A 27601-nucleotide genomic window follows, 5' to 3' on the forward strand; every position below is an offset into this window, starting at 1 on the left:
GTTGCAACTACCGGAGACGCTGGACCTTAAAATCCAGCGCGCACACCGAGCCTTGACAAGTAAACCACCGCCAGGAGCCCCGCCAAGAGCCATCATCGCTAACTTTTTAGAGTTCACCACGAAGGAGACAGTACTACGAGAGATATGGAAGAAAGGAAGGATACAAGAGGGCACCACCGTGATTCGCTTTGATCACGACTACGCTCCAGAGGTTGTTAAAAGACGCAAAGAATATCTCGCTATAAAAAAGACACTTAAAGAGAAAGGCATACGCTTTCAAACTCCTTTCACTAACATGAAAATCCACTGGGAGTCAGGGATGCGCACATATTCAAGTCCCCAAGAAGCTTACAAGGAGCTGATGAGACGGGGACTCAAGGTGGATGAATCACCGGGAACGACCGTGGGAGAGGCTGACGCGGGACTCCCCCTCCGGGAGCGATTGGGATGGCAGACGGTGAGCGGCGGCGGATCGACAGCGGCTCAGAGGGCGAGGACCAGGCTGCAAGGATTCCAGAGGGAATCACTAAAGTAAGATCGGGCGGAGCTGTTTAATTCGACAAGAGGACTTTTGGACCTGTTTCTCTTTTTCCTGACCACCAGTTGTGGGGGAGTGGTGGCTTTTCACCACACGTTGGACTTGTTGGATGGATACGTCTTTTCGCACGCGCCCCGTCCACAGAGGGCCCTCTCCGGTTGAGAGGATCAACCCTCGGCCCGCCAGCGGGGCTGGAAGGGAGGAACGAACGCTCCCCCTTCGGTTGGAAGCCAGTTCAGTGAGGTTGTTTTTTTCTGTTTTTCTGTTCATTGTATATTAGTTGGGGACACTGTAAAAATCAAGCTCCTGATCAATAGGTATGTCGGGTAATCTTAAAATTGTTTCTTTGAATGTTAATAGCCTGAGTAGCCCAATAAAAAGGAAAAGGGTCCTAACTTAGTTTAAAAAAGAGGGAACTCAGGTAGCCTTTTTGCAGGAGACCCATATGTCTAAGCAAGAACACGAAAAGCTCAAGGCATTTGGATATCTAAACACATTTTACAGCTCTTGTAAGAATACCAGAAAAAGGGGGGTGGCTATATTGATTTCAAATTTACTAAGCTTTGAATTAATATCTGAAATGGTTGACAAGGAGGGAAGATTCATTATTGTTAAAGGGAGAATTCATAACGTTGTGATTACTCTAGTTAATATCTATGTGCCCCCTGAGAGTGACAAGAATTTTCTGAAAGCATTTTTTGACATCATAATGGCCAAAAGTGAGGGAGTTTTAGTCTGTGGAGGGGACTGGAACACTATTTTAAATTTCAGCCAGGACACGACAAGCAACAAAACACAGAAAACCAACAGGTCCAAGGATCTTAATATCCTAATAAGAGAAATGGATATGTTTGATGTATGGCGGGACTTCCACCTAAAAGAAAGAGATTACACCCATTATTCGTCAACACATAAAGTACATTCAAGGATTGATTTGTTTTTAATGAATGTGATTGATAGGAGCAAAGTAAGGGAATGCACAATTGGAACAGCTGATCTCTCAGACCATAACACTATCTATTTAACTGTTAGACTGTTGACCGAACCCAGAGCTACTGTATGGCACCTCAATGTGGGAATTCTTAATAGCGAATCTATAATAAAGGAGATAAAAAGGGAAATTACAGAATGTGTAATGGATAACAATGATGGAGAGGTAAGCGCAATAATGGTATGGGATACAGTTAAAGCAGTCATGAGAGGGAAACTGATCTCAAGAACTGCGCACCTGAAAAAAATAAAGAGAGAAAAATACGACCTACTGGAAAACCAACTTAAAAACCTGGAACTGAAACGACAGCAGAACTTCAATGACACTAAGTTAGCAGAACAAATTAGAGAAACCAAGGATAGAAAAAATGAAGTGATACAAGAAGAGCTAGAGAAAAAATTAAGGTTCTTAAAGCAAACATTCTACGAAACAGGCCCAAAGGCCACTAGGAAACTTGCCAGACGTCTTAGAAAACAGCAAGTGAAGCATTCTGTAAATAAAATTAGGGACCCGCTAACAGACAAGCCAATTCATGAAGAAGGTAAAATCCATAAGGTTTTTGAAGAATTCTATAAATCGTTATATACACCCCCAAAACAAGTCAATGGAGATGAAATCAATAGTTATCTGTCTGCCCTAGATTTGCCTACACTAGGATTAAATCAAAACAAAGCGTTGACAGCACCGATTACACGAAAAGAGTTAGATAAAGCAATAGGAAGCCTTAAATCTAATAAAAGCCCGGGCAGCGACGGGTTCCCGAACGAGTGGTTCAAGATCTTTAAGGAGGAGCTAGCTGAGATATTATTAGAATCTTTTAATTGGACACTGAATAAAGCAGAGATACCGCCCTCATGGAGGGAGGCGATAATTACAGCCCTCCCGAAAGAAGGAAGAAATCCAGAATATTGCGAATCTTACCGACCAATTTCTATATTAAATGTAGATTATAAATTATTTACCTCCATAATCTCCAAGAGACTGGAATATTACATGATAGAATTGGTTCATGAGGATCAAACCGGTTTTATTAAAGGTCGCCAGTCCCACGACAGTGTAAGACGAACACTCCACATCATTGATCAGGCAAATAGGCAAAAGCTAAGAATGGTTCTGGTTAGTCTTGATGCAGAGAAAGCTTTTGACCGCGTCAGCTGGAGTTTTCTGTTTAAAGTTTTAGAACGCCTAGGTTTCAATGATTTGTTTATCAGATGCATGCAAGCCCTTTATGACAGACCAACAGCCAGAGTTAAATTAAATGGCCACCTGACTAATACTTTTCAATTGCATAGGGGAACACGCCAGGGATGCTGCCTTAGCCCATCCCTTTTTGCGTTATTTATAGAACCACTAGCGCAAGCAATCAGGCAGAACGCAGCACTGGAAGGCGTTACCATAGCGAATACTGAACACAAAATAGGCCTTTTCGCGGATGACATCATTATCTATCTTCGCAATCCTGATACGACCCTCCCCAAGTTGATGAAGACCCTAACAGAGTTTGGAGAATTATCTGGATACCAGCTGAACATCACCAAGACACAAGTCTTAACCTTCAATTACTCTCCCAGCAAAGCCATAAGAAACGATTATAAGATGAACTGGGATTCTAAGAAGCTAAAATATCTGGGGGTGGTCGTATCCCGCGATCTGGCCAACCTGGAGAGGCTTAATTTTGATAAAATGATTAACTCCATACAGGATGATTTGAGATGCTGGGGAAGGCTTCTGCTGGATTTTACAGACAGATTAGATATAGTTAAGATGAATATCCTCCCAAGATTTCTGTTTCTGTTTATGTCCCTGCCTATAAGAATTGCAGACTCCCAATTTTCTGCCTGGGATAGGCTGATCTCGAGATTTATGTGGTCAGGGGCTAGACCGCGAATAAAATTCAAGACCCTTCAATTAGACAAAAAACATGGCGGCCTCGCGCTCCCGGACCTGAGGGGATATTATTATGCTTCTCAAATGAGATATATGGTTTGTTGGTGTTCCTCAGAAGTGGAAGCTAGATGGAGGCACATAGAACTAAAGCAGGGGCGTCGCCAACCCCACACACGTCTGGGGGGCAAAATTACTTCAGAGAAAGATGGAGGTGTTATAGTTGAGGACGCTTTAATAATATGGAAGAGGATTAAGGGTAGATATAACTTGACGAGTGTTTCAAAGCTGTTGATTTGGCCGTCTGTGAATCTTAGCTCCCAACCAGGAAAAATTGATCCACTTTTTTTAAGTTGGAGAGACAGAGGACTACTGGCAATATGTCAATGCGTAGAAGGAAACACCTTTAAAACATTTGACAAATTGAGAAAAGAGTACAAACTCGAGCACAGAGACTTATTTAAATACTTTCAAGTCAGACATTTTTATAACACGGAAATAAAGAAGAATATACCTACCGGAGATAATGCCATTATAAAGATTTTCAGAGAGGCCTATAAGTGCCTACCAAGTAAAACTGTATCTAAATTGTATAGAGGACTGCAGGAACAAAGGAGGAACAACACATTGTATATTAAAACAAGATGGGAAAAAGAGTTGGGTGTGGAGATCACAGAGGGGGAATGGGTTTCAATGTGTATGACTCAACAGACATCTACAAATTCTAAAAGATGGAGGACTTTTGGATGGAAGAGCTTAGTAAGATTTTTTATTACGCCCCAGATTATTAGCAAACAACAAGGAACTATGGGGTTGTGCTGGAGAAAGTGCGGACATCAAAAAGCAGATCACTCTCACCTGTTTTGGCTATGCCCAAAGCTACAGCAGATGAGGGACTCTATCTTACAGATCTGTGGAAGGATACTCGGCAGAGACGTCCCTATAGACCCTAAGATCGTGCTGCTGGGACTGGTAACGAATGAAGGGACTGAGGCCCGGGACTTGTACCTCTTTAAAATTTTGGTTCTGGCATATAAGAAGGCCGTTACACGGTCCTGGCTCAAAGAAGACCCACCTAGGATAAAAGACTGGCTGGACATTGTGGAGGATATCCATTTGATGGAAAAGCTGACCTTTTTCTTACGCCTCCGAGGCCATCTATACTATAAATACTGGACAAAATGGATAGTTTACAGGGAAATGGTGGTGTAATTCATTTAGTGAGATAACTTTTTTTCTCCCGTTTTCTTTTCCTTTTTGTAGGATGTTACAGTGCCCCCTTGTGTTCGTAGTGTTTTTTGTTGGTTTTGTATGTTGAGATAAAGGAAAATGTTAAATAAAGATTAAAAAACCAAAAAAAAAAAAAAAAAAACTGTATTAGAAATCCCTGAATCTGGTGGTCCATGTTGGATCTAAACAGTGTCCATTAGAACTGACCTGTGACCTCCAAGGTACCCTCTCCTTTAGTCTCCGCTCCTCCACAAGGTCTGCGTAGTGATGTCTCGATGAACAGCGTGGAGCCTCCTACGCAGGTGAGAAACACGATCAGCTTTAACCTCCTCGGACCTGAGCTACTTGGGATCAGTAGGAACTCAGACATAAAAAAATTATTGCTTTGACAACTTCGATTTCAAAAGTTAGAAGAAGAATATGCTAAAATATATTTATATACTTTTCCTAATTAAAAATTAAACCAAGTTTACTTGAATTAAAAGATAAATAGAATTGCAATAAGCAAAAACGTAAGCTAATCAACGTAAGCTACAGCGTAGACTCAGCCCTGAACTAAAGGGTCCTCACATCAAAGTTAGAAGAACACTTTAGGACAGGGTATCTGCAGGTTTAAGGGAGCCAAATTTAAGACTTTTTATGACCTTTTTTAAGGCCACTTTGACCAAATTTAAGCTATTTTTTAAAATGTAATTTCTGGTATAGTTTTCAGCTATTGCCTGGAACCGGTGCTAACCACGTCGCGAACGTGGGATTAACCATCCATTTACCATTAAACTTGCACTTCCCCATGGCGCAAGCTTCCACTAGCTTATGTGCTAGTGGGAGCTTGTGCTCATCTAAAAATAGCCCCCTTTCACAACCAACTGAATGTGAACGGTTCCGCTTACGCCAATATCGTACACAAAAAATGCTGAACACTAACTAGAAATTCACGAAAATGTCATAGAAATAAAATAATCTAGTTTATTGGGTCTTTGGTGATTTAAGACCTCTGGAAACCGTATTTAAGGATTATTTGTCATTTTGAAGGATTTTCAAGGCCTTAAATTTGGAAAAGTAAATTTAAGACTTTTTAAGGACCCGCGGATACCCTGCAGGAATTACAGCTCTTGGATTTGTAGACTTTTCTTCACTGGGCTGAAGATAATTGGCCATTTCCTTTCTAATCCATCATCAATTAAGCAGGTAAACATTTGGAGATGAGGTGAATCATTTGCTTTTGGAACTCTTAAAATAACTGAAACACAGCATCTCCAAAGAAACGTTGACATTCCCAAACATTTTATACGACATTTTGTCCAACCCCCTAAATTAAACATGAGCGTCTGCACTGCAGCTGCGCGCTGGACCCAAATCATGAAAACCAAAACACTATACAATTATTTTTTTGTCTCGGTCTTCCTCACCCAGAGCGGTCCACGCCAGGCCCATGACCACTCCTGGTGGGGTGATATCATACATGCGGTCGACTGTGAAGATGGGTTTACCCACGTACTCCTGCAGGTTATCAGGTGTAACAGTTGCGGAGCTCTGGTCTCCACTCACGATGCTGAATGCAACTTTGCGGAACACCTGAAGAATAGAGAAGAAAAAACTTCGGTTCCAAGCGGGGGATGAGCAGGCGTCTCTCCGTTTGCCTAAACCAGTGTTCATAGTCAGATACTGAGCTTAAATGTACCCCAACTGTAGCCTTGCAAGCAATCCTATATAGTCAGCCCACGACCCATAAACAGATCTCAGTTGTGGGGAGAAATCTACGGTTATTTTTCAAATCGTCTCCATGTGCTGTTTGACATCAAACAACTTGATGTACTCATTGCTACAGATGCTAGTCAAAGGGGCAGTTCACCATACACTTTTTTTCTTATCCAGCTCTCAGAGAGTACAGACGCTTTTGCTTCAGCTCCCTTATCTGCTTCTCCCAAGGCTCTCTGTCCTGTCTGCCTACAGAGCACTTCTCTGCATTTCTCCTGAAAATCACTACTTTTTTTTTTTGGAAAATGGACTTAATTAACTGGTCATTCAACGCGATCGATAAGATTTTTTCTACGATGAGAACGGAGAAGGGGGCTCCCACCTGTCCTCAAGGGACATTCGCAGCGGGATATGCACTCGATTCTCGGGAGGTCTGGCGAATCGTGTGGCTCTCTCAGTTGTCCATCGAGGACGTGGACGATTTGTGGATATTCGGCCTAATGATCACTGGATTTTCTCTGATTGGATTGGGAGGATATCTGATTTTATGGAAATTTGGGAAGACGGGAGCGATTGGAGTGCGACCTGTACCCACGGATTGTGCCGTCCGTGCGGTGACCTCACAGACTGGACAATGTCCTCGCGGCGTTGCCTGTGTTAGTGCGCAAGATGGATGTCATCTTGGAGAGGGTGCCGGACAGTGTGGGGATGTTTAGAATGTATAATTGGCTTCACTGGTGGACATGAATGATCACTTAATAGACTCCAAGGCAGAGAGAAAATTATCTCTGTCTGCCCTAAACAAAGTCTTGTTTATCCTTATCTGACGCCAATGCAGCCTCCAAAGCTGCCATCAATATCACCCCCACGAAAGGAGGAATGTAAACAGATGCTGTGACCCGACTAGGGCTGCAACAACGAATCGATAAATTCGATGAAAATCATTACTAAAAGCGTTGGCAACGAATTGCGTCATCGATTCGTTGTGTTGCACAACTCTTCCAAAAGCCCCCTCCCCTCCCGCCCGCCGTTGCGCGCAGACCGCAGAGCCGGCAGGTGTTTGGAAAGAGGAACATGGCAGAAGCAGCGAGACCCCAAAAAAGTAAAAACTTCTAAAGTTTGGGAGCATTTTCAGTTAAATCAGGCGAAGACATTCGTTACCTGCAACGTTTGTAGGTCAGACGTATGCCCGATTTATGCTTCTCCGTCTGCGTCAGTGCGGAGACACGCAACGCCATTGTCCGTCCTTGCGTAGGGCTCCGGCAGGCACGCAAGTACGTACGGAGTCGAGCCCACTTTTTTAAACATCCATCGAACGAAACGGATTACGCAAGCTTGTGATTGGTCAGGATGCCGCTGTTGTTTACAGCGCCGCCATTGCAAAGAGAGCCAAGGATAACTAGCGGCAGACACGGAGAAGCTTGAAGAAGACCTCGCGAAAAAACTCGACAAATATGAACGTTTAATGCTCCCGTGACTGGAGGAGTGAAAAGATGCGCAGCAAGCGTTTTATTTGTGGACGAAATGACAGGAAACGTGGGTTTAGAGGTGGGGAGCGCATGAAGTGGTGGGAGAATGAGAGACAAATACGTCCGTGTTAAAAGTCTCTTATATACAAAAAACACAATATAAACACACGATCTTGGACCGATACATGACAGGATACCACAGAACAGCGCTACGCCCTCTGTTGTCCTGCCGGGGAATTGCTTTGCAACACTCTCCAGGAGACGGAGAAGTATGAGAGCAAAACGCTTCCGTCAATCTGTGCGTGTCTGTCCCTTGCGGAGCTGACAGAGAAGCATAAACCAGGCTTTAGCATGGCACGGGAGTGCTGCAGTGATGATGCAGCGTCTTAAACGCAAGCATGTCAGAATCATCAGTGAGGAACTTTTCAAAAGTGATTCACCCAAGCCCCGGATTATTACACAGTCCAGACATGCCCTAAGCTCGTTAAAAAAAGTCTATAAAATCGTAAGAGCGACGCAATTAGATACGCGGGGAGGGGGGAGAGACTCGCGCCGCTGCGAACCGGTTCCGCCGTCACATTCCCGCAGAAACTGGTTGATCACACCGGGGCCGGACTACTAGCATGTGGCTTTACAACCACAATAATGTCCTCAGAAGCAAAAATGCTTTTAAAAGGGAGGGAGGAGTCCTAACTCTCCCCCCCCCCCCCTCTCTCTCTCTCCCCCCCGTGGATAAATGAAAATGATAAACTTAACATTTAAGTTCTTAAACATTTGTGCACCATGCATGAATGAAGGAGAATTTATTAAAGATGATTATTCCTGTTAACAAAGCAGAATGTTGTGTTTTACCTTTTCTATTTGTTTCTGCAGGTTCCTCACTCCAGACTCCCTGCAGTACTGTCGGATGAGCAAGCCAAGGGCTTCAGAGGAGATCGACGACTTCTCTTCAGTCAGGCCACAGACTTTACGAAGCTGAGGGACCAAGTAACGCTGCACACCCACACAAATGAAAAAAAAAATGTAAACCACGACTAGATTAGAAGAAATGTGTTCATCTAATCAGCTCTGTAGATATCTATAGTATTCTAGAAGAGCTAAATGCTGACTGGAGACACGTCCTACAAACGATACGTCTGAGATTTGGGTCAGAGATGAACAAGTACCTGGTTCAACTGAGACATGACCTTTGAACAAAAACTTAATACTAGAATTTTCACACAAACTAGTGATGAAATAACAGAAGAGCTTGTAGGTCTTTTTCTACAGTCATGTACCGCAGACATACCTCGGCGATGGCCAGTTTCTCTTGGGCCACATACCCAGAGACGTTGATCATCTCCATCCGGTCCCTGAGGGGCTCAGGAATGGTGTCAGTAATATTGGCCGTACATATAAACAAAACCTGGAAACAGAGCACAACTGGTGAGCAGCACACATAAGTCCTAAACAAAAAGAGAACGTACATATAAAACTTCATTTTCAGCTAAAGTGAACTTGTTTATCATCCTACCTTTGACAGATCGACAGGTACATCCAGGTAGTGGTCAAGGAAGTTGGCATTCTGTTCAGGGTCCAAAAGCTCCAGCAGGGCAGAGGATGGATCACCCTGGTAACCACGACCTATCTTATCCACCTGAGAGTGAAAGGTCACAGACCGATCAGGAAGGGAAGTAATCTTCTATACGGTCACATTTAGCATCCATGACAACAGAACATCACAGGCTGATAATGCACAGTGACTCAAGGCGGATGGCTACTTATGAAGGAAGTTTTACTCTCCACTAGGGATGTAAGAAAATATCGATATGGCAATAGATCGTGATATTTTTCTCAGCAATATTATATCGATATTCAAAAGCCGTGTATCGGAAATATCGATATGGCAATATATCGTGATATTTTTTCCTGCGACTATTACATCGATATTCAAAGCCGTGTATCTAATTCCTGAAAGAATTTACATGCAAACATTTGTGTATTTTCTTTTCGTTTTGCGCAATTCAATCGCCACCCGCTAGTTGGCAGCAGTGTGCAGCGGGTTTTGTTTCCACCACTGAAATGTAAATCCCTCCATCATGGTTCAGATATCTCATGTTAAACATGTTACGTATCAGTTTGGACTGTTTATTGAACATTCTTACAATAAATTCAGTAAAAAAAATTGCTTGTAACGTCTGACTGAATGTATCGCAATACATCGTGATATATCGTATCATCTCCCCTGTATCGTGATATGTATCGTATCGCCAGAATCTCAAAAATACACATCCCTACTCTCCACTGTCGCTGCATGCTTGCTTAGTATGAGGATTTCTGTAAAGACGCTGGCACTAGTCAGTGACTTGATGCTTATATAGGAAACTTTTTACTGGTTGGGTTAATGACCTGACCTGTATTGGAATGTTATTATGTGAAGTGCCGTGAGACTGGCACTATATAAATAAACTTGAATTGAATTGAATTAAATTGAAATTCCATGGTAAATGGCCGGTATTCGATGTAGATGGTAAATGGTAAATGGCCTGTATTTGATATAGCGCCTTCTAGGGTCATGGAACCCCCCAAGGCGCTTTACAACACAATCAGTCATTCACCCATTCACACACACATTCACACACTGGTGGGGATGAGCTACAATGTAGCCACAGCTGCCCTGGGGCGCACTGACAGAGGCGAGGCTGCCGAGCACTGGCGCCACCGGTCCCTCCGACCACCACCAGCAGGCAAAGTGGGTTAAGTGTCTTGCCCAAGGACACAACGACAGCGACAGACTGAGCGGAGCTCGAACCTGCAACCTTCCGATTACGGGGCGAGCTCTTAACTCCTGTGCCACCGTCGCACCTTCTAGGGTCCTAGAATCCCCCAAAGTGCTTTACAACCCAGTCAGTCATTCACCCACTGGTGGTAATGAGCTACAATGTAGCTACAGTGATCCCTCGCTACTTCGCGGTTCGTTTATCGCGGATTCACGACTTCGTGGATTTTTTTGGAGCCTTATTCAAGGGAAATTCGCCGATTTGCGGTATTTTTCTATGCGAAATGTCAAGAAATTCCTGTTTATTTTCATCAATTTCATCATAAAATGCACTTTTTGTAATAAAACTATAAAAAACCAAGTAAAAAAAATTTTTTTCTTGAGTTTTACCCACAAAAAGAGAATGTGATCATACGATAATTCAATATAGTACTGTATGTCAGATTGGTCAGCTGGATTCGGGATTTGAGCTTGTAGGGAGCGTGGTTTCACAGACGCGGAAGTGAGAGCGTCGGTGAAACGCCGGCTCACGATTAATCTAGGAAACCCCCGAGCGTTCGAGCGTCAACGAAGTGACACGGAAATGCCGGGCTTTCCAGAAGTAAGTAAGATAACTTACTATGAGCTGACAGTTCGTTGGATTGATCGGTAGGTTGGAAACTCTGATCATGAATCTGAAGAAACGATGACTGAGTGGTGAGCTGGAAAGGCGACTTCCGTTTATAGCCGCGGTTTGTGACGTAGGTGCGACGTGGAGGGAATCCCCGCGAGGGGCATGCTGGGAGTCCCTACTTCGCGGATTTTCACCTATCGCGGCCAGGTCTGGAACGCATCTACCGCGATAAAAGAGGGATTACTGTATAGCTGCCCTGGGCACATCGACAGAGGCCAGGCAGCTGAGCACAGGTGCCACCGGTCCCTCCGACCACCACCAGCAGGCAAGGTGAGTTAAGGGTCTTGCCCAAGGACACAACAGCAGAATTCTCTACCAGGAGCTGGGATCATTCCTACAACTTTCTGATTAAAGGACAATCTGCTCTACCTCCTGAGCTCCTGCTGCTCAATCTTCAAGGTCCTTCAGGGTCTTGGAAGGAGTGTGGTGGACCAAGACGCGGAGCCTGTGTGTCATAATTTCTAAGAGATTCAATAAGATTGGCCACGCTGACCTCAGATTGGGGCTCCAACCCCATGGTACCATATCGGTCATGCCAGCATGGAGGGATCTGCCCAGCAGCATCCTGAGACAGTCTCAGACTGGTGAAAGGATGAGTCGTGGGGTTTGTTAATTTATTCATTACGTTCACACACTGCAACCCACGGTTTTTAAATTACACTTCTAGACTGAACATCATTTCATTTTTTGGAGCTGAACTGGGTGAAGGGATTGGATGTTTGGTTTGTTGTTGTAACCTGATGATGGAACGAGGAGTCCTGTCTCCCCACTGACCATTATCCCCCCTAATCATGTACATCCTGCAGGACAACAGCAGAACTCGCTACAGCTTTTATTTCTGCTTACAGCCAAGTTCAGTAATCTAGATTTCTGGAGACACCGCTGGAAGCAGGAGAGCAACACCAACCTCATCGATCAGCACCAGGGGGTTCTCGGTCTTTGTTTTCTTCAAGCACTGGATCATCTTGCCGGGCATCGCACCAACATACGTCCTCCTGGAAACGCACAGACAAATCATCATTTTCAAACAGATCTTCACTTTTAGCTTAAATTGTTTCATCATTAAAACAAACATATTCATAATCAGAAGACGACACAATGATGCAAAGCCTCAAGGGCAAACGGGACAAATAGGTTTCTTCTTCCGGCTCTTGGAGAGTACAGACGCTTTTTTTCTCCTCTCCCTCCCTCCTCCTCCCAAGGCCCTCTGTCCTGTGTGCTTGTGCTCTGCGCTTTCTGCATTTTTTCTGGAAACTGGAAATTATTAAAAATGGATCTGGTCAGTTGGTCTCTCAACGCGATTGACAACATTTTTCAACGATGAGAATGGGAGAAGGGGCTCCCGGAGGCCCCTCTGGGACAGAGCCAGCTGGGTATAGCATGGACTCCTGGAAACAGTGGAACCTGATCTGCCTGTCTCAACTGTCTGTAGAGGATTCTGAAGATGTTTGGATATTCGTCATTTTGGTGTCAAGATTCCTGCTGTTTGGCCTGATCGCCCTACAGAATTCTTCATGCTTAACCCTCGCAGCTCAAAAATGCAACCTACCCAGCAAGAGCTGAAGGTCAAAGCTGGATGAAGCTAGGAGGACCACATCATTCAGAACCGGTGACAAAGGGCAGCCTTGGCGGAGTCCAACCCTCACCGGGAACAGGTCCGACTTACTACCGGCTATGCGGACCAAACTCACGCTCTTCTGGTAAAGGGACTGAATGGCCCTTAACAGAAAGCCACCCACCCCATACTCCTGGAGCGTCCCCCCAGGGTGCCCGTGGGGACACGGTCATAAGCCTTCTCCAAATCCACAAAACACATGTAGATTGGTTGGGCAAACTCCCATGCCCCCTCCATCACCCTTGCAAGGGTATAGAGCTGGTCCACAGTTCCACGGCCAGGACGAAAACCACATTGCTCCTCTTCAATCTGAGATTCAACTATCGATCGGACCCTCCTCTCCAGTTCCTTGGGGTAGACCTTTCCAGGGAGGCTGAGGAGTGTGATCCCCCTATAGTTGGAACACACCCTCCGGTCACCCTTCTTAAAGATGGGGACCACCACCCCGGTCTGCCACTCCACAGGAACTGCCCCCGATGACCACGCAATGTTGCAGAGACGTGTCAACCATGACAGCCCTACAACATCCATAGCCTTGAGATACCCAGGACGAATCTAATCTGCCCTCGGGGCTCCGCCGCTGTGTAGTTGTTTGACTACCTCAGCAACTTCTGCCCCCGAGATTGGACAGTCCATCCCCAGGTCTCCCGGCTCTGGTTCCTCCTCGGAATGCACGTAGGTGGGATTGAGGAGCTCCTCAAAGTATTCCTTCCACCATCCGACTATAGCCCCAGTTGACGTCAGCAGCTCCCCATCCCCACTGTAAACAGTATGAGCGAGTTGCTGCCTTCCTCTCCTGAGGCGCCGGACAGTTTGCCATAACCTCTTTGGAGCCGATCAATAGTCTTCCTCCATGGCCTCACCAAACTCCTCCCACGCCCGAGATTTTGCCTCGGCAACTGCCACTGCTGCACCCCGCTTGGCTATTCGGTACCTGTCTGCTGCCTCCGGAGACCCACAGACCCACTGACGGCTCCCCAAACCTCTGGTGTCCACCAGCGGGTACGGGGGTTGCCACCACGACTGGCACCGGCCACCTTGCGACCACAGCTAGCAACAACCGCCTCAACAATCCCAGAGTGGAACAAGGCCCACTCGGAGTCAATGTCCCCCACTGCTCTTGGGACGTGGTCAAAGCTCTGCCGGAGGTGGGAGTTGAAGACCGTCTTGACGGGTTCTTCTGCCAGGCGTTCCCAGCAGACCCTCGCTATGCGTTTGGGTCTGCCAGGTCAACGCGGCATCTTCCCTTGCCATCTGATCCAACTCACCACCACCCTTGAACAGTCACCTTATCGTGGTGGAGGAGTTTGAGTGCCCTAATGATCCTAGGAGCTATGTTGTCTGGGGCACTTTGTGCCCTGGTAGGGTCTCCCATGACTAATTGGTCTTAGGTGAAGGGTGAGACAAAGAATGGTTCAGAGGATCTTTCATGGATGTACAATCGAAGAGTCGGGAGTACCCGGCCCGGAGGGTTACCAGGGTCCCAACCTGGAGCCAGGCCTGGGGTTGGGGCCGTGAGCGAGCGCCTGGTGGCCGGGCTTTCGCCCATGGGGCCAGGCCGGGCACAGCCCGAACCGTATACATGGGCTCATCCAACTGTGGACCCACCACCCACAGGAGGAACATGAAGGGTCCAGTGCAGTGTGGATCGGGTGGCAGACCGAGGCGGGAGCCTTGGCGGTCCGATCCCCGGACAAGGAAACTGGTTTTTGGGACATGTTTTAATTGTTGGTAAAATAAATTCTTACTTTTATAAACCTGACAATCCCTTAATAAATAAAGAATCCTAGAATCTTCTGGTTAACACCGTAAAGATCAAGCAGGGTTGACATTCTATATTTAGATAGAGTATCACAGCTCATTGGTCATAAGTAGAGGTAATATATATTGAGCTCTTAAAGCACTCAATTTCCCAAACCCTACAATATAAACCAGTCAGAAACCAGTAAGGTGGTTCAAACTACATCAATATGAACTCTAGAAGAGCTACCAGAACTACGATACTGTAGGATTTCTAGGTCCAGACTAGAACGCCATCCAACTGGTCATGGTGGTGGTCGATGAGCTACAGAACAAGGCGGCGGTGATGGATATAGAGATCCCAGGAAACGGAAACATCAGACAAAAGCAACATGAGAAACATCCAGGACTGAAAAAGGACTCAAAGAAGAAAGCCAAGAACTCAGTGGTTCCAGTGGTCATCAGGGCACGTGTGTACGTGTGTGCGTGTGTGTGTGTGTGTGTGTGTGTGTGTGTGTGTGTGTGTGTGTGTGTGTGTGTGTGTGTGTGTGTGTGTGTGTGTGCGTCCATCAGACCTCAGAGAGATTTGTGCAGCACAGCTTTAGCAACAGCTACTGCATACTCAAGCTCCCACATCTCTGGTAGAGGCCACCTCATCTGACTGCATCAATGTGGAGCTAAACTGAGGAGCTGGAAGTTTTTTTTAAAAAGGTTTGATCGGCTCTCAGACTCTCATCCCCACTGCTACACGGAGCTCAGCTGAAGCTAAGAAGCAGTAAAACAGACAAACCTGTGTCCTTTGATCTCGGCGACATCCGTCATGCCTCCCACACTGAACCTGAAGTACTGTCTGTTCAGCGCTCTGGCTATGGAGCGCGCAATGGAGGTCTTCCCTACGCCAGGAGGACCATAGAAACATAGGATCTTCCCCTGGGTGGAGCCTCTGAGCTGGCTCACTGCGATGAACTCCTGCAGGATGACAGAACGAGATTCCGAGTTTGTCTGCAGGACAACGGAGGAGCTACTTCAGGCTGGCCTATGTGACTCACCAGTATGCGTTTTTTAACATCATCCATCCCATAATGGTCTTCTTCAAGAACTTCTCGTGCTCTCTCGAGGGAGAGGTTTTCTTCACTGTTTGTGCCCCAGGGGATGCTGGTCAGCCAGTCCAGGTAGTTTCGGGTAACACTGAAAAAAACAATAAGGAAATCAGTCATGTCATGTGACATCTCCACGTTTAGGAACACCAGATTAATGGCAACATCTGGACAGATGTGGGTTTTTAACAGAGTAGGACAAACAGAGCTCATCCAAGTCTGTTTCGCAGCTATAATAAATGTCATTCGGACATTTCTAAACACAACAGCATTAAGAGGGAGATCAAAGCACCCCCCCCACACCAATAAAAACAAAGGACACACTTGAACTCGGAGGAGTGGTTGTCCAGCAGCCCCAGTTTGTTGAGTTCTTCGTTGATAACATCCATTATGTGCTGAGGAACAGTCCTGTCTTTGAGTCGCTCTCTAAACTTTTCCTCAATAGCTTCTTTGTCGTCCTTTTCCAGACCCAACTCCTGGAAGCACACGGAGCTCAGATGAGCACAGAACAAACCGCTGACCCTGGTGTTCACCACAGGATGAGGTCAGAGACAAACCCCCTGTGGGGGGAATTTCCAGCCATGCTGGAAAGGACGTGTTACCTTCTTGATGATCTTAAGCTGCTCTTGGAGCAGGTATTTCCTGTGGGTCTGCTTGATCTTCTCCTCCACCTGGGAGCAGAAACAGAGAAGTTACTGGAGGTAGTGAAGAGAGCGAAGACAGTCATGATCATCCATCCAACCATGACCTCTGACCTCACGACCTAGGCGCTGCTGCAGTTTGCTCAGTTCATACTCCTTCTTCAGCAGAGACAGGGCTTTGTAGAGACGCTTTGGGATCTGCAGAGAGAAGGAACAAAACTTTCCAGTGGATGTTTAAGGATGAACATTTTGAAGATTCAATAAACTCCACAGCATCCCTGTTTTAGAGACATTTATTTATTCTTTCAGAACCACAGCTGGTGTTCTTCAGACCAGAATAAAACATGTGGACTGGTTCTGGCATGAAAGACTCAAAACAAGCTGGTGTGGTTGGAATAAAACTAAGGTAAAAAATATATATATACAAACAATTTCTGAATAAACTTTTTAATTCAAGAGAACCTCGTCTCCAATGTCAAAACATAAATTTGGAAGATTTCCCTTTAGTTGACATGTTTTATTCTTTTTAACCCTGAAAAGCCCAGCCAGAACCTGGAGTTTGGAACCTGCAAAAACGTTTTCTGTTAGTGCAGAACATCAGAAGTTCTCCGTGTTCATGGAGTAAAACCGCACGGTTCCTGATGAGCCACATCAAATCTCATCTTCCAACAGGCCAGACGGGTGCAGGAATGACCCTTTCTAAATAAAACACAACAGCAGAGGCACCCACAGGGTCACTTAGAGCTTTTTTATGCCACAAAGGTTCCGCTACTGTAAAAATGAAGAACCACCACGCACGTTACTGCCATCTGGTGGCAGCAGCTCTTCTTCACCGAGAACTGATGGGGAACAAGAGGATGGCTACATGAACGAAGCAGCTAGTTGAACGTTAGCGAGGCTCACATTGGTCTCCTCCAGGACGTCCTGCAGTTCGTGTGACTCTGCTCCCGTCAGCGCCGCCCCCATGTCGCTCAGGTAGATGGGGTTATCCACCACTCTCTGACCAGCCTGCATCATCTGAAGGACCGACTCCCTGGCACACACACACACACACAAACTCACACCAAAGACAAACTAAGCACAGCTCCTTGTTTTACCTACAAACAATTATGCTGCCTTTATGGATCAGATCGGCCTTCAGCACATTCAGAACAACTGAGACTAACTGAACAGAAAACACCAAAATGAGGCTTGATGTATTCATTCACACATTAAAACGCTGCTGTTATAAATCACTGCAGGTTTTACTGGCTTCCTAAAGCAGGAGCAGCAAATGGTTTCCTAACAAGTGTCATTCCATCTGACTTTAAAGGAAGAAGTTGACCGAACCCTCCGACACAAGGTCTCGGTCCAAGATTTTACAAGCTTGTTGTGACTACCTGGAAGTCATTCCACAGCAAACTACTCTTGGGCCATTCCCATCTGTACCGGGTCGGCCCGGGCCAGGCAGCGTAGGTTGTTTACACATCTGGGTGGCCTGGTATTTTTCCGGGCCAACCAAGGCTCATTCTAAGCCCTCTTCTCGAGGGGGTCTGCTTCAGGCCGACCAGGGCCAACACACCCACTGCTGACAGCAAATTCACACCTTCCATTAGAGCAAGCCTCTGATTGGTGGGTAGAATCAGCCCACATGGGCTTAAGGCAAGGATGTGTGGAATCAACCGGGCCAGGCTGGGGCCGACTGGGGCTACCCGGCCCGGGCCGACCCGGTACAGATGGGAATGGCCCATTTGTTTCCTGCCAGTGGGAAAGGCGTTTTTACACCATTAGTTATGATAATGCACAGCGGAGTTTATTTGAACCTGCTAGGCGACCTGACTAGATGTTTACCGACCTGTCACAAACCCAAGCAGATGATTTTACCTGTAGAGAGGATTGAGTGCAATAATGTCTCTGATAGTCTTCACGATCTCCGCCGTAAGCGCCTGAAACAAAACAGACGGTTTTACAGTCTGACACTTGGACTCAGATCAGTGGCATTAGAAAGCAGTGTGTGTGTGCGTGCGTGCGTGTGCACCTTGACTTCCTCAGTGACGGTGAACTGCTCATGCTGAACGTTGTCTACCTCAACCATCAGGATGTCAGAGGAGGGCAGAGGCTGGAGCTCTGGGCCCAGCTGGGCCTCCGAAACCTGAACAGTTGTTTACGTTAGCTTTTCAAATGATGCCGACAGCTGAAAATCACACAGAATGAAGACGGATGGACAGAATAAAGCTGCGTACTACTAGCTCCAGGAAACAGAGGGCTACCATCTGGTGCAGTTGATGAAAATGGCAGCTACCTGATAAAACCATACTCATGAAGAGTTTTATAATGCATGAAGGAAGCATTAGACGGACCTTGTTTTCCAGCTTCTCTGTCAGAGAGCGCGGCGGATCCTTATGGCTGCGTTTGGATTTGCGTCTCGGCGCGGATTTCAACATGGAGTCTGGATCTGATTCTGACCACTCGGGTGATGTTAGCATCTCCTCAGCATCAACCTCCAGCTGTCTGGAGATCCGGATCCTGGTGGACCAAAGCGCACAGATAGCAGAGACGGACACACGCCGAGCAGGATTTTAGACTCTGGTTACCGTCTAACCTGCGGTGACCCATGACGATCATCCTCAGCTTATCTCCCAAGTCCTGCATCTCATGGATCTGCACGAAGGTGCCGGTGGAATAAATGGCATCGAGGGATTCCACCACATCCGACTCATTACTGTGGGAGACACGGACGAGTTTATCCAAAGCGCTCAAGCTTCAAATTACCATTTCATTTCTGCAGAGGTTCATCACATCAAACGTTCTGCTGGGAGTCGCAGAACGTTTGATGACCAGCACCAAACACTAGAGGGGAACGTCCAGGCTTTTAAGAATAGGCTCAAGACCCACCTTTTTAGCTTAGCTTTTAACTGATCACTATTTATCTATAAGTACATATTTATCTCTTTTATTTTTTTTTATCATTTTATCTGCATCTTAGTGTTTTTACATGATTATGTTTTCTTTTACTATCTTTATAATCACTTTTTATCAGTTACTTTTTATCATTATTGGCTTTTATTATTTTATATGTTATATATCTTAAATCCTCCAGTGTTTCCTCTGCGGAGCCCTCTGCCTTGGGGCCGGTGGTCAGGGGCGGCGGCGGCCGGGGCGCTCCCCGGGTAGTGCCCGGGCACTGGTGGGGGTTTCTGCCCTACGCCACTGGGCGTCACGGGCCGGTGTCTTGGCTGCTGCCGTGGATCTGTTGCTGCCAGGGCAGATGGCTCCGCTGATGATGTGTCGTTCATTACCTGACCCATCTGAACTCAGCCTATTGTTTACTCTGGTGTTCACGAGTGTGTGTGTGTGTGTGTGTGTGTGCATGGACGAGTGTGCGGGTGATTGTATGTCCACTTTTGGAAGTTGGGTGCGGGAGGGGAACTGTAATTTTTAATTGTTTTATACTTGGGGAAGGGGGGCTGGGATGGGAATGTGGGATCTATGGGGCCATTTTAATCTGTAAAGCACTTTGGGTTGCATTTTTTGTAAGAAAAGTGCTTTATAAATAAAGTTGATTTGATTTGATTAGAGGAGCAGTGGCTTTTCACACTTACTTATCATCCTTCTTCATAAAGACTCCAGCATACGGCTGGGCAAGACGCACCTTCCTCCTCAACAGCTCCATCAGGGCTTTGTTCTTGACCTAGAGGGAAGATGGAGTCACACCACTCACAACCAGCTCCACACATGGACGGAAGCGTCGGGCACCTTCTGTCTCACTCTAGATAAGGTCATTTAGAAACGTCACTACATCTTGATATCAACAGGAAAAGCAGCTGGTGAAGGATGTGGTTGTCTACAAAGATCTCCTTCTAGAAGACAGATCCTAACACATGTTCTACGTTTATTCTGATCAACGTGGAATAGGTGAGGGCATGCCAGACTCCTCCCACTGAAATACCTTCGTATAAATATGCTAATAGATGCTAATGTTCCTCTCTGTGAGGTCAGAAATCAGATTTAAAGACATGAGAGTGATTACTGGTGAATAATGACTTGGACGAGGAGCATTAAACATGTTTAGGTGGTGTTAAGAGGAGGGCGACATCACAGTGAATCGATCCAGATCGTATTAGAATCAACAGGAACGCGTCAGAAGTTCTTATCTGGACCGTAAAATTAATTTCCATCCCACGCAGCGCTAGCTAGTCTAGTCTACGCCTCAAGAGTTCAAACCACTCAACAGATTTCAGCATTTCATTATTTGAGTCCATTTCTGGACTTTATGTCAAAGTGAAGTAAAAATGCTTCTGCACTTAATAATCAGCACCACCATGTTAAAGCAGCTGAACTTGGAGCCTAGGGCCTGAGCTGGATGTTCATGTGTTACTCACAATTAACTCGAACTGAATTTTAAACCATTTCCAGAACAAATGTGAGTCTGGCAGCTCCGTAACTGATTTAGTCACCAGGAATAACACAATAAATGTCTCCGTAAAGGAAAAGGCAGCATGCCACATTCAAATAAAAACCTTTTACAGTCCAGCACACCCATAACTACCTGGATTAAAATAAGAAACTAGCTCCTAGGTCTAACTGTTAGATCATTCTCCCAATAGATTATTATTATCCAACAGCCTGTTTGTTCCGAGTTATTGAGTTATTCAGAATCTAACTAACCAGGTGTTTGTGGTTCATAATGACGTATCCCTCGTGACCCTTTTCTGTTTATTATAAGCTACAGTTAGGAACTGGTGCAGCTGTATGGGGAGGAAAAACTTTCTAAAGACTTGTGCGTGCGTGCGTGTCTAGACTTGTGCGTGTCTAGACTTGTGCGTGCGTGCGTGTCTAGACTTGTGCGTGCGTGCGTGTCTAGACTTGTGCGTGCGTGCGTGTCTAGACTTGTGCGTGCGTGCATGTCTAGACTTGTGTGTGTGTGTCTCGATTTGTGCATGTGTGTGTGTCTCGATTTGTGCATGTGTGTGTGTCTCGATTTGTGCGTGTGTGTGTGTGTCTCGATTTGTGCGTGTGTGTGTGTTTTTTGATTTGTGTATGTGTTTCTCGATTTGTGCGTGCGTGTGTGTCTCGATTCGTGCGTGCGTGTCTAGATTTGTGCGTGCGTGCGTGTCTAGATTTGTGCGTGCGTGCGTGTCTAGACTTGTGCGTGTTTAGACTTGTGTGTGTATGTCTCAATTTGTGCGTGTGTGTGTGTTTCTCGATTTGTGCGTGTGTGTGTGTGTCTCGATTCGTGCGTGCGTGTCTAGACTTGTGCGTGCGTGCGTGTCTAGACTTGTGCGTGCGTGCATGTCTAGACTTGTGTGTGTGTGTCTCGATTTGTGCGTGTGTGTGTGTGTCTCGATTTGTGCGTGTGTGTGTGTTTTTCGATTTGTGTATGTGTTTCTCGATTTGTGCGTGTGTGTGTGTCTCGATTCGTGCGTGCGTGTCTAGATTTGTGCGTGCGTGCATGTTTAGACTTGTGTGTGTGTGTCTCGATTTGTGCGTGTGTGTGTGTTTTTCGATTTGTGTATGTGTTTCTCGATTTGTGCGTGTGTGTGTGTCTCGATTCGTGCGTGCGTGTCTAGATTTGTGCGTGCGTGCGTGTTTAGACTTGTGTGTGTGTGTCTCGATTTGTGCGTGTGTGTGTGTTTTTCGATTTGTGCGTGTGTGTGTGTTTTTCGATTTGTGCGTGTGTGTGTGTCTCGATTTGTGCGTGCGTGTCTCGATTCGTGTGTGCGTGTCTCGATTCGTGCGTGCGTGTCTAGACTTGTGCGTGCGTGCGTGTCTAGACTTGTGTGTGCGTGCATGTCTAGACTTGTGTGTGTGTGTCTCGATTTGTGCGTGTGTGTGTGTTTTTCGATTTGTGTATGTGTTTCTCGATTTGTGCGTGTGTGTGTGTCTCGATTCGTGCGTGCGTGTCTAGATTTGTGCGTGCGTGCATGTTTAGACTTGTGTGTGTGTGTCTCGATTTGTGCGTGTGTGTGTGTTTTTCGATTTGTGTATGTGTTTCTCGATTTGTGCGTGTGTGTGTGTCTCGATTCGTGCGTGCGTGTCTAGATTTGTGCGTGCGTGCGTGTTTAGACTTGTGTGTGTGTGTCTCGATTTGTGCGTGTGTGTGTGTTTTTCGATTTGTGCGTGTGTGTGTGTTTTTCGATTTGTGCGTGTGTGTGTGTCTCGATTTGTGCGTGCGTGTCTCGATTCGTGTGTGCGTGTCTCGATTCGTGCGTGCGTGTCTAGACTTGTGCGTGCGTGCGTGTCTAGACTTGTGTGTGCGTGCATGTCTAGACTTGTGTGTGTGTGTCTCGATTTGTGCGTGTGTGTGTGTGTCTCGATTTGTGCGTGTGTGTGTGTTTTTCGATTTGTGTATGTGTTTCTCGATTTGTGCGTGTGTGTGTGTCTCGATTCGTGCGTGCGTGTCTAGATTTGTGCGTGCGTGCGTGTTTAGACTTGTGTGTGTGTGTCTCGATTTGTGCGTGTGTGTGTGTTTTTCGATTTGTGCGTGTGTGTGTGTTTTTCGATTTGTGCGTGTGTGTGTGTCTCGATTTGTGCGTGCGTGTCTCGATTCGTGTGTGCGTGTCTCGATTCGTGCGTGCGTGTCTCGATTCGTGCGTGCGTGTCTAGACTTGTGCGTGCGTGCGTGTCTAGACTTGTGCGTGCGTGCATGTCTAGACTTGTGTGTGTGTGTCTCGATTTGTGCGTGTGTGTTTGTGTCTCGATTTGTGCGTGTGTGTGTGTTTTTCGATTTGTGTATGTGTTTCTCGATTTGTGCGTGTGTGTGTGTCTCGATTCGTGCGTGCGTGTCTAGATTTGTGCGTGCGTGCGTGTTTAGACTTGTGTGTGTGTTTTTCGATTTGTGCGTGTGTGTGTGTTTTTCGATTTGTGCGTGTGCGTGTCTCGATTTGTGCGTGCGTGTCTCGATTCGTGCGTGCGTGTCTCGATTCGTGCGTGCGTGTCTCGATTCGTCCGTGTGTGTCTCGACTTGTGCGTGCATGTCTCGACTTGTGCGTGCGTGTCTCGATTTGTGCGTGCGTGTCTCGATTTGTGCGTGTGTGTGTCTAGATTTGTGCGTGTGTGTGTCTAGATTTGTGCGTGTGTGTGTCTAGATTTGTGCGTGTGTATCTCGATTTGTGCGTGCGCATCTCGATTTGTGCGTGCGTGTCTCGATTTGTGCGTGCGTGTCTCGATTTGTGCGTGTGTGTGTCTAGATTTGTGCGTGTGTGTCTAGATTTGTGCGTGTGTGTGTCTAGATTTGTGCGTGTGTATCTCGATTTGTGCGTGCGCATCTCGATTTGTGCGTGCGTGTCTCGATTTGTGCGTGCGTGTCTCGATTTGTGTGTGCGTGTGTATCTCGGTTTGTGTGTGTGTGTATGTGTGTGTGTGTAACTCTTGATTTGTAACTTGTGTTTACATTTTCCTGCGCAACTTCAGCTCCTACAGACACAAATCATTGAATACACAACACACACACACACACACACACACACACACACACACACACACACACACATCACCTGGTAAACACGGACAAAACTACATTACACACATATCTGTTTACAAGTACAAAAATCCTTTTGAGACTCTTTTCACACCTGAAACATTTGTGCGTACGTGGTGCGTTTGAATGCTGGGTGGAAGCTGGGAAATCCAAATTTCCTTTGGATTTAGTCTAAACTTGTGTTGACGGGACAAATATGTTTTTCTGTGGAAAAATAGAGTATGTCAGGATCCTGTAGACCTACATTTAATTTTTTATCATCTAAAATTGTTTATTTAGACATATGTGTTTGTGAGCCATGAAAACATAGTGAAAGGGTTATAAGAGATGACAATAAATGGCAGAGTAATTCTCTGACTGGACAAAAGCAGGCTTCAAAAGGAGAGAAGGCACAAAAAGATGGCACAGAGTCATAGGGCGCCTAAGTCACACCCATTTACTTTTGGACCCCGGAAGAATGAAAAAAAAGAAAGAATGCAAGTCAATGGTGCTAAAACGCTCTTTTCTAGTTCCACTTGTCATGTGGCATAGATTTCACATATGATGCCTGTGAATTTTAAAGACACATTTTTATACCTAGAACTTGCTTATTTTTCGAACGGGGGGTAAACGCTCTTTTAGGTTTAGTGTGAAAATAAGTCCAGGAGTACAAATGCGCTTCACAAAAGTGACGTCATCGAACCAGACACAGAGAAAAACAGAGGGAAAATGGCTGTAAGTTCAGCGAACTTCAAATCCTTCATTCAGGAGGAAAGAACCACTGTAAATCTGGTCATCTGGCGAGTAGCAGCTACGCTAGAGGAGAGGAGATGTGGTGACGTCACATGTGTGACACGCTGATGTAGTCATGCTAATTACGACCTTTTCCAAGCTGATACATCTCAAAGTACGTGACAGGCGTGGTCGAAACACCCATCATTAGTTTTCATTTAAATAGCAGTACAACATATGTGTGATCCAGGGCGTAAGGCCAAATTAGAAAATAGTTATTTTAGCCCCGTTGACTTGCATTCATTTTTCCCTTCTTCTGGGGACCCAGGAGCCGACCAGAAAGGGAGGAGACTTAGGCTCCCTATGGTGATCTTTCCTTTGAAGTAAAAGTTAAACTTTCACACTTTGAAGTCTGGTTATAATGAGAGAGCTATTACTTTACCATTTCAGACGTTTTATAGGGATGGCCGATTGATGCACTGTCCCCATTGATGTGTTAGCAGGTGCTAGCGTCTGTGTGAGCAAAGCTACGTTAGCCATTACAAGCTGTTGTGAACATAGATATGAATAGAGAATAGAGCTCCGGGAGTTGACGTCACTTTTCCCAGCATGCAACAGTTCAAATCGAAACGGCGCCATATTGGCATGCAGAAGCCGGCAGCTGGACTATTTGTTATTGTCAGAAAACTCAATCAAACGGGAAATATGGTAGATTCCTGTTGTGCCCCAGGATGCAGAACAGACGCGGACGACAAGGAATGAGCCATCTGCAGGATTCCCCAAGATCCGGAGCGCCGCAAACGTTGGATCATTGTAATAAAACGCGCTAGTGACCGGGCGAAAATGAAACTGTGGGATCCCGAGAGTAAAGGTTTTCGCTTATGCAGCGACCGCTTCATATCAGGTACTTAAACCAACGTTTCCTCAACTGTGTATGGTATTAATTTTAAATGCTTTTATTACGATTCTTAGTGGGCTTCCTAAACTTATTTTGGCGTGGCTTTTTCTGTCTTATTACTCATAGCAACAAGTAAACATCACGTAAAACGTTGCCTCGTGAGTTCTGCGTGCTGCTGTTTACGTGTTTTATGATCACAGCAATTAACCGGCTAAGCTGTATTTAATTTTTAAGCAATGGTTGATCAATTGTCAGATCACACACCGAGACTACTTACTTGTAAATCTGTTATTTGTCCGTCCATCCATCCATTTTCATCCGCGTATCCGGAGTCGGGTTGCGGGGGCAGTAGCGTGACTTCCCTCTCCCCAGCCGCCGGAGCCAGCTCCTCCGGGTAAATCCCAAGGGGTTCCCCAGTCAGGTCCGGTGTTGTGCCGGTAAGAAGCCCGCTCCGACAGCTTCTGGCGTCGGAGCGGGCAGTAGAGTCGAGAGACCCAGACCTTCTCCCCAGCTCCTCCGGCCAGGTCCGGTGTTGTGCCGGTAAGAAGTCCGCTCCGACATCTTCTGGCGTTTTTAAAAAGTATCCCAGGGGCACGGTAAGGGTCGGAGATGTTTAGTCTATTTAATTTCTGACTATATAAAACGATTTCTTCTGTTTTAAAGTGTGAAGTAAACTCCGACAACGTAAAATCCAAGCGGATCCCGTTCATGTTCATGGTTACATCTGTGTTTGTTTACCTTTTTTGCATGCCAAAATGGCGTCCACTAACTGAGAGTCACGTGGGGTCCGGAGCTCTATAGTGTTTGTGCTCTTTAAGATGAATAGAATGAATGATTTGGTTGCATCGCCAGACTTGCATTTGAATTTGTTCAGATTACACCAAGGGCAAAAACGCTGCTTAGCATTGTGGTTTTGCTTGGTTAGCTTACAGCCTCTTTAAAATCCACCTAATAAAAATGGTTTTAAATCATTTAGAAACTTCATTGCACAACTCTATTGACATGCCTGTTAAAATGTAATTGGTGTTTAGTCTGGCTTGCCAGGCTATCATAAACTATGATGAAGGACAAAAAAAATTCACTGAACAAGTCAGACCACAACTCCCAGCATTCACCAGACAAGGAAACGCTTCTCGGGCCAGTTTGCACAATGACACTGGGGCAGTTTACATATTATTGTGCGCACACATAAACTGGCCCAAGAGGCACTTCCTTGTCTGGGGACAGTGTGTAAACTTTTCAGACCTATAAAACACCTGAAATGGTCTAAAATAATAGCCGTCTCATTATGACCTCACTGCAAAGCACGCTGGATTAACTTTTACTTACTTCAGAGGAAAGATCACCAGGACGCTGCACCATCTTCTTGTGCCTTCTCCCAGTTTGAAGCCTGCTTTTTCCAGTCAGAGAATTACTCTGCCACTTATTGGTCCTTGACTACGTTTTCATGGCTCATAAACACATATATCTCTAAAACAATTTTAGTGATTAAAAATTAAATGTAGGTTTATCTTTTAGAACTTCAGGATCCTGAGATACTCTATTTTTCCATAGAAAAACATATTTGTCCCGTCAACACAAATTTAGACTAATTCCAAAGGAAATTCAATTTTCCCAGCTTCCACCCAGCATTCAAATGCACCATGTACACACAAATCTAAACTGATCTGTGTGTAATGTAGTGTTGTCCGTGTTAACCAGGTGATTTGTGTGTGTTTTCAATGATTTGTATGTGTAGGAGCTGAAGTTACACGCGAAAATGTAAACACAAGTTGCAAATCACACACACACACACATTTAGATACACACCACACACGCACAAATCTAGATACACATGTACAAATCTAGATACGCATGTACAAATCTAGATACGCATGTACAAATCTAGATATGCATGTACAAATCTAGATACACATGTACAAATCTAGATACACATGTACAAATCTAGATATGCATGTACAAATCTAGATACACATGTACAAATCTAGATACACACGCACAAATCTAGATACACACGCACAAATCTAGATACGCATGTACAAATCTAGATATGCATGTACAAATCTAGATACACATGTACAAATCTAGATACGCATGTACAAATCTAGATACACACGCACAAATCTAGATACACACGCACAAATCTAGATACGCATGTACAAATCTAGATATGCATGTACAAATCTAGATACACATGTA

General features: G+C 45.5%; 1 protein-coding gene across 1 annotated transcript in view; it reads right to left on the reverse strand.

Moving 5' to 3' along the window:
• The window catches only part of lonp1 (lon peptidase 1, mitochondrial), a 37125-nt gene that overhangs the window by 4040 nt on the left and 5484 nt on the right, over positions 1-27601 (reverse strand). The window contains exons 2-18 of the mRNA XM_054749582.2: positions 19916-20004; positions 18916-19035; positions 18674-18839; positions 18352-18465; positions 18198-18259; positions 17238-17367; positions 16449-16532; positions 16296-16364; positions 16018-16169; positions 15646-15784; positions 15387-15565; positions 12149-12236; positions 9324-9446; positions 9099-9215; positions 8663-8803; positions 6053-6218; positions 4851-4937 (exon numbers count right to left, since the gene is read on the reverse strand). Coding sequence (XP_054605557.1) covers positions 4851-4937; positions 6053-6218; positions 8663-8803; positions 9099-9215; positions 9324-9446; positions 12149-12236; positions 15387-15565; positions 15646-15784; positions 16018-16169; positions 16296-16364; positions 16449-16532; positions 17238-17367; positions 18198-18259; positions 18352-18465; positions 18674-18839; positions 18916-19035; positions 19916-20004 — 2026 coding nt within the window. The remainder of the gene's footprint in view (positions 1-4850; positions 4938-6052; positions 6219-8662; positions 8804-9098; positions 9216-9323; positions 9447-12148; positions 12237-15386; positions 15566-15645; positions 15785-16017; positions 16170-16295; positions 16365-16448; positions 16533-17237; positions 17368-18197; positions 18260-18351; positions 18466-18673; positions 18840-18915; positions 19036-19915; positions 20005-27601) is intronic.

The sequence above is a fragment of the Nothobranchius furzeri genome, chromosome 16, assembly GCF_043380555.1.
Source record: "Nothobranchius furzeri strain GRZ-AD chromosome 16, NfurGRZ-RIMD1, whole genome shotgun sequence".
Lineage (NCBI taxonomy): Eukaryota > Metazoa > Chordata > Actinopteri > Cyprinodontiformes > Nothobranchiidae > Nothobranchius > Nothobranchius furzeri.